We start from the raw sequence: 17,058 nt of genomic DNA on the forward strand, positions 1-17,058 counted from the left end.
CACCCATCACGTGGTGGCGCCCTCCTCATGTGTTGCCTCGTCCATCAATGCTGACCTGAGCCACCACCGCACTTTTAAGCAAATAGATAGTCACCCTCCCTACCTCTTGTGTTACTTAGCTACAGGGTTGTATGTTCCGATACACGTGGCCTGTATCACTATATTATCCAATTATAGAGACTGATATAATACATAATTGGTCTTCCCTACTTATAGTGTAATTTTACATCATGCTCGTACATGAGCATATACCTTGTTTTTATAACTAAATACTCCTTACCTACAAGTAACCTATAGAAGTTTACACACTCACATTTGAGCCTCTTGCTTGTATATACTGTACAGTAGATATCAGTATACACATTGCTTTTACTATCGTATGTCTTGACTTAAAGATATACATGCTAGTTGTATGCTAGTGTCCAAGTACCATTAATTATATATATTTCCGCTCGTATACATAGTTAACTATGTATTTCTGTATACCTGGAGTCCTAGAGCAGTATGGAAGTACGAATACTCTTCTTGTTGTATCTATTTAGTTCCGGAGATGACATATTTTATCACCATTACTACGGTTATACGTGATTACTTGTAAGAAGTTTCACGCCCGTATTTTGGGAAGAGAATGACGAAGAAAACTAATAGGAATACCAAGACACAAGAAAACTAACTAATTAATGCAGATCACATACACTAAGTCCTTTAGCCACCCACTTTCAAATCATGACACCATTTGACAGCACCGAAACCCTGACCTGAGGAGAAGGTGTGGAAGTGCCCGTGTGAGAGGAAGACGCCGACCCCCAAGGGCACCTCTCTCCTGCAGAAGTAGGGGAAGATATGCACGGTATTTTTTAGAGTTGTAGTGGACTAAGACTTTAAATTTGTTTCTCGGTAACCTTGTTATGACAGGTACAGAGACGTCATGATGAAGGAAACACATCAAATATTTTTAACGAATATTAATATAATTTTATGTTGATGTGATGTATTACCGAGATTTGGCAACTAAGGTTTTTAAGCGCGTATTTTATTCAATTTAGTACACTCACTCGTCATTAACACTAATGAACTAAGAGAGATTCATTTCTCTGGTGACTCTGTTGAGAAAAGGCTTAAGAAATATTAGGAAAAGGAGACTTAGAAAATATAAAGAATTCTTAAGGGAATACAAAATAATAATACAAAGATATAACATAAAGATATATTTGCTTCATACAGGTACATTGAAACGATTATAAAAATAAATAAAATTATTAAAAAATTGAATGATCGAATAAAACACGGAAAATAGACATGCTAGATTACGCGAGGTGATAAACCGCACGGCAACCTCCGATCTGCGTCACCTGTTCACTACAAATGGCTGAGCATGAAATTGATTCCAGGTGATACAGGAAGAACACGCTGTAGATTAACGTGACTCATCCCAAGGTCAGGTCATCACTTGTATGTGACTGAAGCAACACGTTGCGATCGATCGATGTGAAATGGTGGGGGAGGGGATCTGAAGCATCTAGTTTGGAGAAAATTATGATCAAGAAAGAGAGTATTGGGACCTTCCTCTCCTTCACCCTGATCTTAATATTTAGAACTGCCTGAATCACTTGGTTATTTTTAGGAACTTTGTTTTTGTAGGGTGAAAGGAAGTCTCTTTAAGGAGTGAGAATAAATGGAATATTGTTAACATTTCCTTAAACTTTGTTGAAAATCGACAAATGAAACTGACAAAGAGAGAGTGAGTACAGTACCCTGTCGCGGTAAGCATTTTAATGAACATATTCTAAATCTAACAATTCCAAAAAATGAGGCGAAAGTCACCAGGTCAGACCATCGACAGTAAGGTTACTCCTGGCTGATCCAACTTACTAAGACTCTAACGATAATCTCCAGGATACAAGTCACAAAGGTTCACATAATGAATATTCTTCTTACCTGATGATGTTATGTTATGGATCTGACCCCAGGCCTTCAGGTATGTTTCTTGCCTTATTCACGCCGTGTCTCAACCTGCACTATATCATACACGTATAATATTCAGAATTACATCGTATTGGTCCAATTATTAAAACAAATACCCAAAATTTTACTAACTCCACTATTATAGTTAAGTGATGTATTGTACGACACATTAAATAATGTATAACATCCCAAAAGAAAGAGAATCGTGCTGTTTATTCATTACCTCTTGATCTCTTTCTTTAAAATACGGTCTCACTCATTCCTTAAAACACGGTCCACCTATTCCCTTAAAACACGGTCTCCACCATTCCTTAAAACACGGTCTCACCATTCCTTAAAACACGGTCTCACTCATTCCTTAGAACACGGTCTCACACATTCCTTAAAACATGGTCTCACCTATTCCTTAAAACACGGTCTCACTCATTCCTTAGACACGGTCTCACTCATTCCTTAAACACGGTCTCCTCATTCCTTAAAACACGGTCTCCTCATTCCTTAAAACACGGTCTCCTCTCATTCCTTAAACACGGTCTCACTCATTCCTTAAAACACGGTCTCACTCATTCCTTAAAACACGGTCTCACATTCCTTAAAACACGGTCTCACTCATTCCTTAAAACACGGTCTCCTCATTCCTTAAAACACGGTCTCCTCATTCCTTAAAACACGGTCTCACACATTCCTTAAAACATGGTCTCACTCATTCCTTAAACACGGTCTCCTCATTTCTTAAACACGGTCTCACTCATTCTTTAAAACACGGTCTCACTCATTCCTTAAAAACGGTCTCACTCATTCTTTAAAACACGGTCTCCTCATCCTTAAAACACGGTCTCCACTCATTTCCAGGTATATGAATCTATCGGCGGTTAACATCAGAATCTATAGTAATGAACATGTCTCCGTGTACACTCCTTGGTGTGGGTAGTCACGACTGCCGGGAGGCGTGCATTAAGGCAGGAGGAAGCGGTAAGGAGGGCAGGAGGGATAGGGGGTGGTGGTCGTGGACGAGGCGAAGAGATGACCGTGGGTGAGATTCAAGGAATGGAAGAAGAAGGAGGCGAAGATATGACCGTGGAGGAGACAGGAAGAGTGGAGGTGGACGAGCAAGATGGCCGTGGAGGTAGGGACGGGAGGAGGTGGAGGAGGCGAATAAATAGCAGTGGAAGAGACAAGGGAAGGGAGTGGAGGTGGCGAGAGACGGTCATGGAAGAGAAATAGGGTGGAGATGGAGGAAGAATGAAGTGGTGGTGGTGGTTGATCTACATTCTTGAGAACAACCAAAATGCCTAACAAAATGGAAAGATAAGATGGCAAGTAATGTAATTAGTGTTCCGGTATCGTAGTTTGACCTCACTAACTCGCCCACTACCAACACTGTGTGAAAACTGAACCTTGATATCTGCCAGGGAATATATTTGTTAGGCCATCCTAAAATAAATAGAGATGTTCCTTGATATTCTTCTTTCCTTCCTCCTCCCTCATGTGTGTCTTGATGAGGCAAACACTTGGCTGATAGTTATCCTCCTCCTCCTTATCATCATCATCATCATCATCACATGTTGTGACCATATTTTAACAGCATGATGAAGGAGCAATTACTGCTGATTAAATCTCATTCAACCAATCAAGGCCATTCAGGTGATGAAAATGTGACGACTCAAGCACCATAGTGTGTGTGTGTCAGGCTGGGTGTGTCACATTGCACTGGGTTCAAGGTTGTAGAGAGTGAATGTGATTATAATGTAGAATGACACTGCAATTCAAATAGAGTGACCTTATTTTAATGAGCAATGAATTTTGTTTTGTTTATTAGAAGAATGTGAACAGAGCTCAGATGTAGAATAATACTTAGTCTTAATACTGTATTCGTGAAGGTGAATAACACTGCTTTTAATGTAGAAGGAAGCCGCAATTGAATTAAGAACGTCAATGAACTGTTTATAGAGTTACAGTACATTATAATCTCCATGTTAAAGATAGTGGATATAAATTATCAGGTCAATATGCACACTATAATACACAAAGAGAAACACTCACACATAAATACAGAAACACGTACGTTTACACACACAAACTTCACACTGGTAAATAAACAAAGAAAAAACATAGACGTATGTACAGTACACTCAGTCCTACACACCAACACACACACACATACACGCAATCTTCTTGAGGCCTTGATAAACTATCTCTGTACAATAGGGGCGTAGTGAGAGAGACTGAACTGTCACACGCCCTGTAGATGAAAAATACTACTTTCCTGCGCCCACCATACCCACATTAGGCTATGCTCTCTAAAAGAAACCTCCTTCATACGCTCACTGACCCTGACCAAGACAATCCTCACCCTGAACCGCCCATCCTCTTGTACTACTGTAATGTTCATCGTCACTGTCATATTATTACCTAACCAATGGTGATGGCAGACCGCCTCAGTGTGTGTGTGTGTGAGTTGAATATAGGTGTTGAGTGTGTGGGTGTTAAGTGGTGTGGTATGTGTGTGTGTGTGTGTGTGTGTATGTGGATGGGTGGGCAGGTTTTGAGTGTTTGTATGTAGTGTGGGTCTGTGTTCAGTGTGTATATGTTGAATGTATGGCTTATATGGGTGTCGCGTGTGTCTTGGGTGTGAGATTGTGTTTAGTGTGAGATTATGTTGAGTGTGTCCATGTGTTGGGTTTGTGCGTGTTGAGTGTGTGGTTGTTGAGCGTATATCTACAGAATTGAGTGCAAGGTGTTGAGTACATGTATGTGTTGGTGTGTTGGTTTAATGCGTGGGTGTGTCAGTGCGTGAGTGTGTGTTTTGAAGCTCATTCCTCAAAGATCGGGTCAAAAACATCCTCCAAGATAAGGAAGGTCAACCTCACTCAGATACGTAATGAAACCGAATAATGATAATAAAGATGATACATCAAATAATAATAATAATAATAATAATAATAATAATAATAATAATAATAATAATAAAATTTTAGAGTGAATAAGATGTGATACTTAATTCATGTATTTTCCAGAAGTCATTGTAAAGGTTTCAATTAAACCACCGACATTTTATCATCACTACAAGCTTGGAGTTGTAATCAGAAGTTGCAGTTATTCAGAGGTCTATACTCTAAGGTTAAAGCAACAGATTACCAGACGTGTGAGGCGTTATGTAACATGGATGTAGTGCCTTTGGCTAGTTCACCAATATTGACACGTCCTTACTCCCTGACCACCACGCTGAGTTTGGCTAGTTATCTGGGTGTTGATTTACGTCGTCACTACCACACCACAACACCACACTATACCACAACACCACACCACTCTACACCCACAACACCACACTACATCACAGCACCACACTACGCCACAACGCAATACTACACCACAACACCATACTACATCTCAACACCACAACACCATACTTCACCTCAACACTGCGCTACACCTCAACACCACACACTACACCACAACACCACACCCCACCACAACACCATACTACCCAAAACACCACACTACACCATAGCACCACACCACAACACCACACTATACCACAACACCACACCACCACACTACACCACAACACCACACTACATCACAGCACCACACTACGCCACAACGCAATACTACACCACAACACCATACTACATCTCAACACCACAACACCATACTTCACCTCAACACTGCGCTACACCTCAACACCACACTACACCACAACACCACACCCCACCACAACACCATACTACACCAAAACACCACACTACACCATAGCACCACACAACACCACAATAATACACCACAGCACAACACTACACCACAATGCTACACGACAACACCATACTAAACCACAACACCACACTACAACACAACACCATACTACACCACAACACCACACTACACCACCACACCACACTACGCCACAACGCAATACTACACCACAGCACCATACTACATCTCAACACCACAACACCATACTACACCTCAACACTGCACTACACCTCAACACTTTACTACACCACAACACCACACTACACCACAACACCACACTACACTACAACACCACACTGCAACACCACAGTACACCACAACATCACACTACACCACAACATTACACTACACCACAACACCACACTACAACACCACACCACCACACCACACCACACCACAACACACACTACACCACAACACCACTACACGCCACAACGCAATACTACACCACAACACCACACTACACAACACCGCACTACACCACCACACCACAAAAACCACACCACACCACCACACTACACCACCACACCACACTACACCACAACACCACACTACACCACAATACCACAACACCACACTACACCACAACACCACACTACACTACACTACAGTACTCTGCACTACCACACTACACCACTACGGTGCACCACACCACCACAGTATTATTCCACCATCACTCCTGACCAGTTCTGATTGCCTTGCTTGGTCAGATTAGCTGGTCTTGCATGGCCATTGTCAGATGAAGTGAGAGAATTGTTTGGCCATTGTGAGTATGTAATGTAGTGTAATGTAATGTAATGTAATGTTATGTATGTATGTAGGCTATGTATGTATGTATGTATGTATGTATGTATGTATGTATGTATGTATGTATGTATGTATGTATGTATGTATGTATGTATGTATGTATGTATGTATGTGTTAACTTGTGTCTCAGTGTAGAGGGATTTTTTCAGGTCTAATTGCAGAACTATCACGCCGTTCACCCCCCTGCCCCACCCCTTGCCCTACCCTTCTGCTTCACCCCCTGCCTCACACCTCTGCCCCACCCCACTGCACCTTCCCTCCTGCCCTCTTATGGTTACTGCTGATTTAGTCTTGGCAGCCTTAAGCGTGTTCGTATTTACAAACATTCACTACTATACCACGGGCAAGATGTCTGGAAGCTTGTACTGTCGCCGCTAAATATGAGTTGGATCGCTATTTACGGTATTATTGAAATCTAGAGCATTGAGATCTCTACATTATACCGGGTGTAAACATGTTTGTGTGAATGTTGATCATCGGATGTGGAACTCTTCTTGAACGAATTATTGCGTCTTAATACCGGTTGCTTTTCCGAAATAGCCCCGTAGTGAATTAGTGAAAAGCTCTGATTTTGATATATTATTACGATGATATTTATGTATATACGTATACATATATATATTTATCAATCTTACCGCTGGTGAAAGGTTATTACTTTAAACCTTTCAGAGTCGAATTTTGAAGATTTTGTACAAATATTTACTGCATTTAATCATAATCATTCAAAATTCAGGGTCAGTGTCAAAAGTTTTTTCCTTCACTGAAGTGCACGTAAAAGTTTCACTGCAACTTTTGTTATTACCCTTTAACATATACTTTCCATTCATATCAGCATCATGTCACCCAAGGTACAGATTCTGAAACTCACTCTAAATATGCTTAATCAATTAAATATCGCAAGATCAAAGGTCATTCAGCTGACATTGAACTAGTGTCTTCAAGATGAATAAGTAGTCATCCTCATTATATTACAATTGAACAGATTAGACATAGGCGTTCATCAGTACCTGGCACCATATCCAGTCTCCTGAAGAAGCAGCGGCAGCAGGTGTGAGGTATTTGAACAGCAGGTATGGCTGGCTGACCGTACAAACCAAAGAGTGGTGTTCCTCCAGCTGGGCTTTGTTGTACGCGGTGTGGGTAGTGTCAATAAAAAAAATTTGCCGAGCGCTGTCGATTGTGTCTAAACAATTTTGGGGCGGATTTAGGGAGAGGGAAAAAACTACGAGTGTTGGAGGGAAAGATAAAGAGAGAAAGGTGCTAACAACTAAAATTGACAACAGAATCTGGTATGAAAGAGGTGAAGGCGAACTACTACAGCGGTAAACGTATAGATCATTAAGGAACATAATATGTGGCGTTCATACAACAGGATGATGGTTAGCGCTGCTGAGAGTGACTGTGTAGACCCTTTGTTAATTCTCGTTCTCTATTTAGTTATGTGTTGAAACAATTATTAATATTTTGTTCAATAAAACTGTTATTGAAAATGTTATCCGTTCATAACAAATGCTATTGTTTAAGGTTTGAGTTTTATCTTATATAATTATATGGATTCTGTGTACAGTAACAGCTTTCTCCTTATCCAATTGTCACTCTGACATTATTATCAAAGATTCTTACACGCGAAGCATACTTTAGCTGCTGGACACAGAAACGACAAGATATTGTAGTTTCCCCCGAGTCAATTCTCCACCAGTCCGGATATACTAACAGAATAACACCCAAGAATGCCCAATGGGTGTTGGGTGTGGTCATCTCTACCTTCTCCACTAAGAGCGAGGCCTTGGTCCTGAAAGTAAAGTTTCTTATGAATTATAACGCTAACAAATATGCTATCTAATAATATGATTTGAATCATCCATATAAGAAAAGGACTGCTATAATCTCTTCTGCGTTAATATTTTTGGTATCTGTCAGCTGTAAACTAACTGATGAAGAGAAACATCTTGTCGACAACACGGGTGGCGAGTCGGGTCACGCGGTAGCCCAGTCGGAGGGCGCTCAGGGTTGCCCAAGAAGAGATGGTGAAGGACAGCGGTATATAAGCCATGGAGTCGACCAGGATCCTTACAGTTCTTTCTCTGAACTCTCGAAGGAACATGAATCTCAAGGCACTGGTAATTAATTCACCCCTGTTGGTCGCAGGAAACTTAATCAAAACAGAAAGCAAAGTTTGGAATCTCGCTGCCTGAATAATAATTATTGCTTAAATGAAGTATTTTCGGTGAAATGTCATCATTTTGGGGGATTTAAAAGTTCTTGCTAATTTAGCATCCGAGATAAAATATGAATTTTTCCATAGAATCGTATCTTATTATTTATTATTGATCCTTTAATTTGAGAATGGTATATCTAAACAAAAAGAATAGCTTTTTAAAAAATAGTTTAGCCTCATCATTGGTCAGACATAAAAAACAAAATTACCTCATTTATCTCGCACTCTTTCTTCTTATTTTCTGCCTTCCAATTTTTATATATAAATATTTTTGCCTTCTCTAATTTGATTTGCCCAAATCACCGTTACCCACCTAATCTTACAATGAAGAAAAAACCCTCACAATACATAATCCAAAACTCGAGTAAATCGATCTTCATATGTGTACAGATCCTGCTGTCGGTGGTGGCGGCAGCTGCTGCTTCATCATCCAGCCACGTGAGAATCAGTCTGGGGAATGGTGGCAGCATCCAGTACAGCAACGGCCATGGGACGTCTCAACCTGCTGCTTCCTACCACCCAACAACACCCGCTCCTTCATACAAACCTACGCCAGCCCCATCATACACACCAGCCCCGTCTTACACACCTGCCCCGTCTTATACGCCTGCCCCGTCTTATACACCTGCCCCAACCTATCGCCCAAAGCCAGTCTACAACCCCGCCCCAACATATCGCCCTGCCCCATCCTACCGCCCCGCCCCATCCTACCACCCCTCCCCATCCTACCACCCCGCCCCGTCCTACAAGCACCCCGAGCCTGCCGTGCCCGCCTGTGCTGACCTGACCAACTCTACCTGGTGCCTCGAGGACGAGGAGTATCCAGAGTACGAGATCAAGCACGCCATCCAGTACCACTTGGACAAGTTCAACTCCCTGTACGCCGACGTGGCCGAACTTGACACGGAACTCTCTGTAGAGCGTCCCAACACCCTGGAAGAGGAGACTTACCTCTGTCCCTCAGAGACCTCCTACATCCGCCCCCTCCGTGCCCAGAACACCGACGGCAAGTGGCGCGTCATCGTCAACAACATTAATGTCCACTACAAGACCTTCACTCAGACCACCCGCGTAGAGGAGTGTCTCACTGCTGGTGAAGACTGTCCCAAAGTGCCTGTATGTTACGAGTCCAAGTGCCTGCAGAAGTCCATCTACCACCGCTTCCTCGTCTACGACTACTATGATCAGTACTTCCCCTTCGCCATTGAATCTTTCAAGCTGCCCGCCAGCTGTGCCTGTCTACTGGGCGCCTACACTATCGACCACTAAATGTTTTAAAATACGAGAGATATATTATCCGTATTTAATCTTAGTAAATAACGAATGTGACTGTTTTATACATGGAAAAATTCATATCATAACTCGTGTTCTGTGATACTCATTTGTCCCTGTGTGTGCAGCATGTCGGCGGTTCGTGAAGAAAGCAGTTCTCTAGTCATCCAACATCTCTCGCATCTGCACTCATAGTTTTTTATAAAATATAATAAATTTATATATGCATTTGACAGCTTGTTTTACCTCACACCATCCACATGTATCTAATTACTCTGAAATGTAACAAGACATACTTACATTTTATTAGTGGACCATGGAGGGGAGGGGAGCAAGTGGATGGGAAATAAATGATTTATTCTTAATGCTTGGGGTGCAGCGGCCTAGTGGATACAGCGTTAGCCTCCTTTCCTTCGAGTTGCTGGTTCGATTCCGGGGACTTCCAGTCTGCCAGGTAGTAAATGGGTAACTAACTTTTAAAGTTGATTGGCGTCGGCCACGCTGCCTTCTTACGTACCAAAGGCTTAAGGTAGCGGCACGCTGGGCACTTTTCTCCAATATGTTGCCCAATTTGCTGGCCGCTGGCCTGAGGGCCCAGCAAGCAGCAAGATTTCTGCTGTTGCGAGAAATGGACAACGGGTTGGCGGGGATCTTTGCTGGTCGGATTAGTGTTCAAATGAGCTTCATATAATGTCAAGTAAAAATTTAAATAAATGATGAAACAATAATAATTTAAAATATAACATATACACGGTGACATACATCTATTTATTCGTCACTGTAAACCTTCTTTAGCATTATTAAGTCATTATTCAGGATCTTCTTTGACCAGCCAGCCGCCGCCACTTTTAAAGAAACTTCACGATACACCCACTGTCTTTTCTTTAGCTTTTGCAGACGCCACACTTGCTTCGCCAGTTGAAAAAAATATAGCACAATCCTGCAAATTATCAACTGTAGTAGCGGGATCCATGGCGAACCTTGTCTAGGCGCTTTGTTGTTGTTTTCGTTGTGTTGAGTAGATGCGCCAACAAAACATCCCAGTGTGACGCAAAAGTTTCTGTTTTGCTGGCCGGTGGACCGTGTTTGCCAAACATGTTTGGAAGAAAGTGCCCAGTGTGCTGCATTCATTGTCCTTAATGGTCGGTCATGCCGATGGAACCGTCCCACTTTCACATTTCATTTAAATTGAATGAACAAATATATATGATAAGTCAGACACGCACTTTAGATTGTCTTTCTGGTACAAGTGAAAACACTGGGGATGACGGTTGTGTCGTTCAGGTGATATGACTGAAAATTTAGATAAAAGCAAAATAACAGGTGCCATTTGCTGTTACTGAAGATACTGCGGTAAGGATGTTTATAGAGAGACGAGCGAAACTGACCTATGATGTAATGAACCGTGTTTCCATGACGCTGGTTAGGAACAGTGTGTGTGAGTGTTCCATGATTCTCAGTGATGGGCTATAGACACCTGCTGTATAATACTAGTCAGACACTACTTGGTAATCTGATGATAAAGTTTAAGTATAGTTACGGCATTTGGTAGTGAACGACGCCTTAAATGAAACAGAAAGAGTTGACAATGTATGAACGAAATTTCTGTCAAAGTTATAGCAACAAAAAAATCTATCCCTGGGTTTTATGAGAAAATTGTTAGTACACAGAAATCAGCGTCTCTCTCTCTCTCTCTCTCTCTCGACAAAGTAGAGTGCAGTAAGGTAAGGGTGGTCATTGTATCCGACACCTGCTGTGGAACACTTCCCTTCACCCCTGTTTAAAGTGACCCTGAGTCTCTCCTCTCAGTATGTTGAACAAGTCATCTGTTTAACGAGCTACGTGTGAATCTCTCTCTCTCTCTCTCTCTCTCTCTCTCTCTCTCTCTCTCTCTCTCATTTTCATTGCAAACAGGGACGCTTTGTGTGTGTGTGTGTGTGTGTGTGTGTGTGTGTGTGTGTGATCTAGAGAGTGGAGGCTTGAATGGCCGTCTCGCTGGATTAGTATGATGGCTTTGGGAGAACTGATATCTGCATGAGCTAACGATGGTGGATGAGTGGACAGGTGAAAGGGTCGCTGAAGGAGAGGATGGGTGGGTGAGATGAGGGGGCGGGTGAAGGTGTGTAGGTGGAGGGGTGTATTGTTGGGTGAGGTGATAGGGCGGGTGAAGATGTGTAGGTGTATTGTTGGATGAGAGGATGGGCGGGTGAGGTGAGAGGACGGGTGAAGGTGTGTAGGTGGAGGGGTATATGGTTGGATGAGAGGATGGACGGGTGAGGTGAGAGGACGGGTGAAGGTGTGTAGGTGTATGGTTAGATGAGAGGATGAACGGGTGAGGTGTGGGTGCGGCTGAAGGTGTGTAGGTGGAGGCGTTGGATGAGATGAGGTTGCGAGTGAAGGTTTGTAGGTGGAGGGGGTGTATTGTTGGGTGAGGTGATAGGGCGGGTGAAGGTGTAAGTGGAGGGGTGGAAAGAATTTAAATCACTTCTTGGCCTGGCTGGGCTGGGTCAAGAAAGCGGGGGGGTGGTTGGGGAGGGATCCACCTCGCCTCATTTCACGGTGCTGGGCCTCAGATCACGAGCGACGGTCCGCCCTTCACATACCTCCAGCAGGGGATGAATATACACTTCACTGTAATAGCCTCATGTACTTGATGCTTCACAAGTTCCTTTACATTCTTTGTGATTATGTTTACGGCCATATATTTTTCATTGTAGGTATAATTGGTGGTTGTACAAGGTTAAATATGTGTAGAAGTTTCATTGGGGATGGTGTCTGTTGTGTTCGGTGTACATTACAAAGTCCAGTGGCTTCATTTTGTACAGTGAAGAGAGAATGACAGGCCACAAACTTGCTGTAGGTCTAGTGGTTATACCGTTGGGAAATTTTTGCTCTCTTCTCCCTTAGGTTGTTAGTTGTTCTGATCATTAACAAGATGGATGAAGGAAACTAGGTCAGGTTTGGTTTAGAAAAATACAACAACAAAGCACACACACACACACACACTCAAACACACTCACACACACTCAAACACATTCACACTCACACACACACACACACACACACACACACAGGAGACGTCTTTTTAACCATGTAAGATTCTTTAATTCTATGAGTGTACGTCAGAGGCATCAAGGTGACTCCAGATGTGTTATAATCCAGTCCAACGGATGTCGTCACTCAGAATACCCTTCATACAGTCCAACGGATGTCGTCACTCAGAATACCCTCCATACAGTCCAACAGATTTCGTCACTCAGAATACCCTTCATACAGTCCAACAGATGACGTCACTCAGAACTACACACTCACGAGGGACGATGAATGGTGTAACTTAAACAAAGTCACAAACTCTCAAAATGTTTTCCACTAAAATTCCAGCAACAATCTAAAATAACAACAATAACAATGCCCATCAGACGCTCCCGGGGTTATCATCTGAGCTGTTCTGATGGCGAGATATGTCCTAGAGTATTCTTTTTTTGGTGGCTCTATGACTGGTAAAAGACATTGTCATAAGATACTGAATCATTTCATTCTATCAGTGTTACATAAGAGGGTCGGTAGATGCAGCGTCTTTAAACAGGAGGAAACCCTTTGTATTGTTCTTGTGTACTCGTATAGTGGAGGTCTGGAGGAGGAGGGTAGTAAGAGCAGTTCCTCCTCTACCATCTCCTTACTTTTCACTTAACACTTAACACACACACTCCATCAGGCCGTCGGGTTAGCGTATAAAATATTAAGCTACGAGTGACGTAACAAGAAACAAACATAATTAATTCAAGTACGAAGTTGCTCCTTACTTTATTAGTCCCACCTAGTCCTGTTTTTATCAAAGCTATTTGTCTTTATACTAACTCCCTGTCTGTTCACGTTTACATTTTGGCATTGAATATCTCTTATTTGACTTTCATGTCCAGTGTTATGGTGTGATCTTACGGTAACTGTTGGGTTTATGGTAGATCTAACATTCGCCGAGTATAGAGAGATGTAAAGACTTTGATATAATGGTTTTAAGGTAACGCTGTAGCCAAATAGGCGGCATTTAGCACACGCAGTTTTTTCTCATACTTGTCTGTGATGATGTTGACGGATCCTGTGTGCAAGAGGAGCAGGCAAGTGGCCACTCAGGCTGAAGCAAACACTGAACTCACGGTGGTTGCTCACTCAGGTGTGGTCAGCAAACACACGCCGGTAAGCTGACGTCATCCTGTGTACCCTGCGTGACAGTTGGTAACAACGATGAAGATGACCTGCTCTAAGAGTGTGTTGCCATCTACTGTCATGTAAATGATGCCAAAATAGAAGAGGACAATGATCTCAGATATAAACATGGCACTTATGTTTATATGTGTTTTTTTCTGTCTCTCCCAGCCATACCTCCAGAACGGATGCAGTTAGAGTTCTGAAACTTTACACACATTGTACATGGTCCCCAAGGTTGTGTACCTTGGTATTACGGACCCCCGGGTAGTCCGGGCAAAATTGAAAAATCTTCCCGACTAACGTATCACCACGGCGATTACCTGAGGTAGTTTACACGTGTCAGGGACGGCAAACCGTGACAGTCAGAGTTATACATACAGTGTGTACCTCACACGACCGAAACCGGGTACTTTTTGCTAGTGTGTGTGTGTGTGTGTGTGTGTGTGTGCGCATCCCAGAAGTGTCAGTAAAGAGGAATTTGGGGGAATTTGTTGACAGTAGCCGACCCCCACCTTGGAGGGTGTAGTGTAGCCCTCTCATTAAAAACAAATCTATTTTTCTTGTCTATTTGTTATGTGCGACCACATTGTTTAATCACAGAGCTGAAATCTGGAATGGTAACTTTTTGCACGTGCACTTAATTTGGCTATGAGCGGACATAGATTATAATGGCTGTTCTTCCCATGAAGATCATCGTCATCATATTGAAACCGTTCGTGACAACTCCTGGGTGAACCATGGACTGTTGCCGGGGTAATGTGGCTACAACCATACTGTTTAACTAAGTCAAAAACAAATCCGGACAATGCCGAGTATCCCAGGTATTATTTCAGTAAATAACAGTGAAGCCTTGAGAGAGCTGCAGCAAGATACAGCACGGTTCGTGCCAAACTTCATAAGACTCATTAAGAACAATATTGTCTCTTCCAGGAATCCTCATGGGAACCTAAAGGAGAAGAACTCATCGTGAACTTCTTAATGTAGCTCCACCTCGCACTGTTCAGCGTCTGTCAGCATTTGGAAACAGGCTTAACGTACATGTTTACAAAACCATGAAAAGTAGGTCAGCAGCCGGTACACTTGTTCCCCAGTTACGTACTTACATATCTTTCATACAAAGAATACAAAGGAAATATTGAAAGGTGCCTCATTAGTAGATTATTGATAAACATTTTGTGTTTCAGTTTATTTAATCATTAATCTTGTTAGGAATAAGTGCAAATGCAAGAGTTGTTGGATGATTGACTACAGAACTGCTTTCTTCACGAGCCGCCGCCATGCTACACACACAGGGACTAACGAGCATCACAAAGTCATTATTCACAGTCTCGGACAAAAGTTCGCTCTCCGTGGTGAAACTGAATCACGGGAATTAGTCTCCAAACTTTACTTACCCTGACTGTTTTCTGGTGCAGGTGTTCTGCCTTATCTCATTTGGGATCGATGCTGCTTCATTTTGGGAGGGAGCAAACTTTTGACCCCGACTGTACAAAACACAAGCTATAAATACATAAGTACAACTATAAATACAAAGTAAATGTTATCGTCAATTACTTCCTGTCATTTATTCGTTACATACTTCTTAGTGGTCGATGGTGTAGGCGCCCAGCAGACAGGCACAGCTGGCGGGCAGCTTGAAGGTCTCGATGGCGAAAGGGGAAGTACTGATCATAGGGGTCGTAGACGAGGAAGCGGTGGTAGATGGACTTCTGCAGGCACTTGGACTCGTAACATACAGGCACTTTGGGACAGTCTTCACCGGCAGTGAGACACTCCTCTATGCGGGTGGTCTGAGTGAAGGTCTTGTAGTGGACATTAATGTTGTTGACGATGACGCGCCACTTGCTGTCGGTGTTCTGGGCACGGAGGGGGCGGATGTAGGAGGTCTCTGAGGGGCGGAGGTAAGTCTCCTCTTCCAGGGTGTTGGGACGCTCTACAGAGAGTTCCGCGTCAAGTTCGGCCACGTCGGCGTACAGAGAGTTGAACTTGTCCAAGTGGTACTGGATGGCGTGCTTGATCTCGTACTCTGGGTACTCCTCGTCCTCGAGGCACCAGGTAGAGTTGGTCAGGTCAGCACAGGCGGGCACGGCAGGCTCGGGGTACTTGTAGGACGGGGCGGGGTGGTTGGATGGGGCGGGGTTGTAGGATGGGGCGGGGTAGTAGACAGGCTTGGGATGGTAAGATGGGGCTGGATGGTAGGAGGTGACCATTGCTGTACTCAATATTCCCTCCATTGCCCAGGTTGACCTTAACATGGCTGGAGGAATCGGCGACTGCGACCCCCACCACAAACAACACAGTCTGTGAAAAACAGTATGGAACATTCTGCATTCCTTAATTTCTACTAAGAATCTAAGCATTATAATATCAGTAGTCGTAATAACAGCATGCAATATCAATTTACATCACAACTAACGAATACCGTAAAATGTAAAAAAAAATGATTGCGTTAATCGATAAAACAAAATCAGATATTTAATTTTCGTTGTATAAGGAAAAATACATATGTACAGCGTAAATATTTTTTATCAATCCTCTTAAATTTTTACTCAGACGATTTACATCTTTTGACATTTTTATCGTTAATATCCTCATAAACCCTAATTATCTTTATTGGTAAAGCTGAGCTGTTGTTCTTACTCGTCTGTGATCACTAATGTTGTCTCACAAGTGTTCTCAACTAAGTGAACACACACAACACTCACCAAAGCCCCGAGAGACATTACTGTTCCAGCTGTGGTCGTGTAATGTGGCTCTACTCGTGCCATCATGGCTATATACCCGTGTGTGTGTGTCCTGTGACCTCTCATCTGTAGCCTTGAGACGACACCTAAAGC

The 17,058-nt window shown here is 42.8% G+C and overlaps 1 protein-coding gene and 1 pseudogene across 1 annotated transcript; one reads left to right on the forward strand and one right to left on the reverse strand.

Moving 5' to 3' along the window:
• Nucleotides 1-8,614: 8,614 nt before the first annotated feature.
• Nucleotides 8,615-10,248, forward strand: LOC121853875 (LIM domain-binding protein 3-like). Its single transcript, XM_042348252.1, has 2 exons — nt 8,615-8,645; nt 9,134-10,248. The coding sequence occupies exons 1-2, from the start codon at nt 8,628-8,630 to the stop codon at nt 10,010-10,012; spliced, it is 897 nt and encodes a 298-aa protein (XP_042204186.1). The 5' UTR covers nt 8,615-8,627; the 3' UTR covers nt 10,013-10,248.
• A 5,204-nt stretch (nt 10,249-15,452) lies between these two features.
• On the reverse strand, nt 15,453-16,989 carry LOC121853837 (annotated as a pseudogene).
• Nucleotides 16,990-17,058: the final 69 nt, after the last annotated feature.

Source organism: Homarus americanus, unplaced genomic scaffold (assembly GCF_018991925.1).
Source record: "Homarus americanus isolate GMGI-L3 unplaced genomic scaffold, GMGI_Hamer_2.0 scaffold18703, whole genome shotgun sequence".
NCBI classification, from domain to species: domain Eukaryota; kingdom Metazoa; phylum Arthropoda; class Malacostraca; order Decapoda; family Nephropidae; genus Homarus; species Homarus americanus.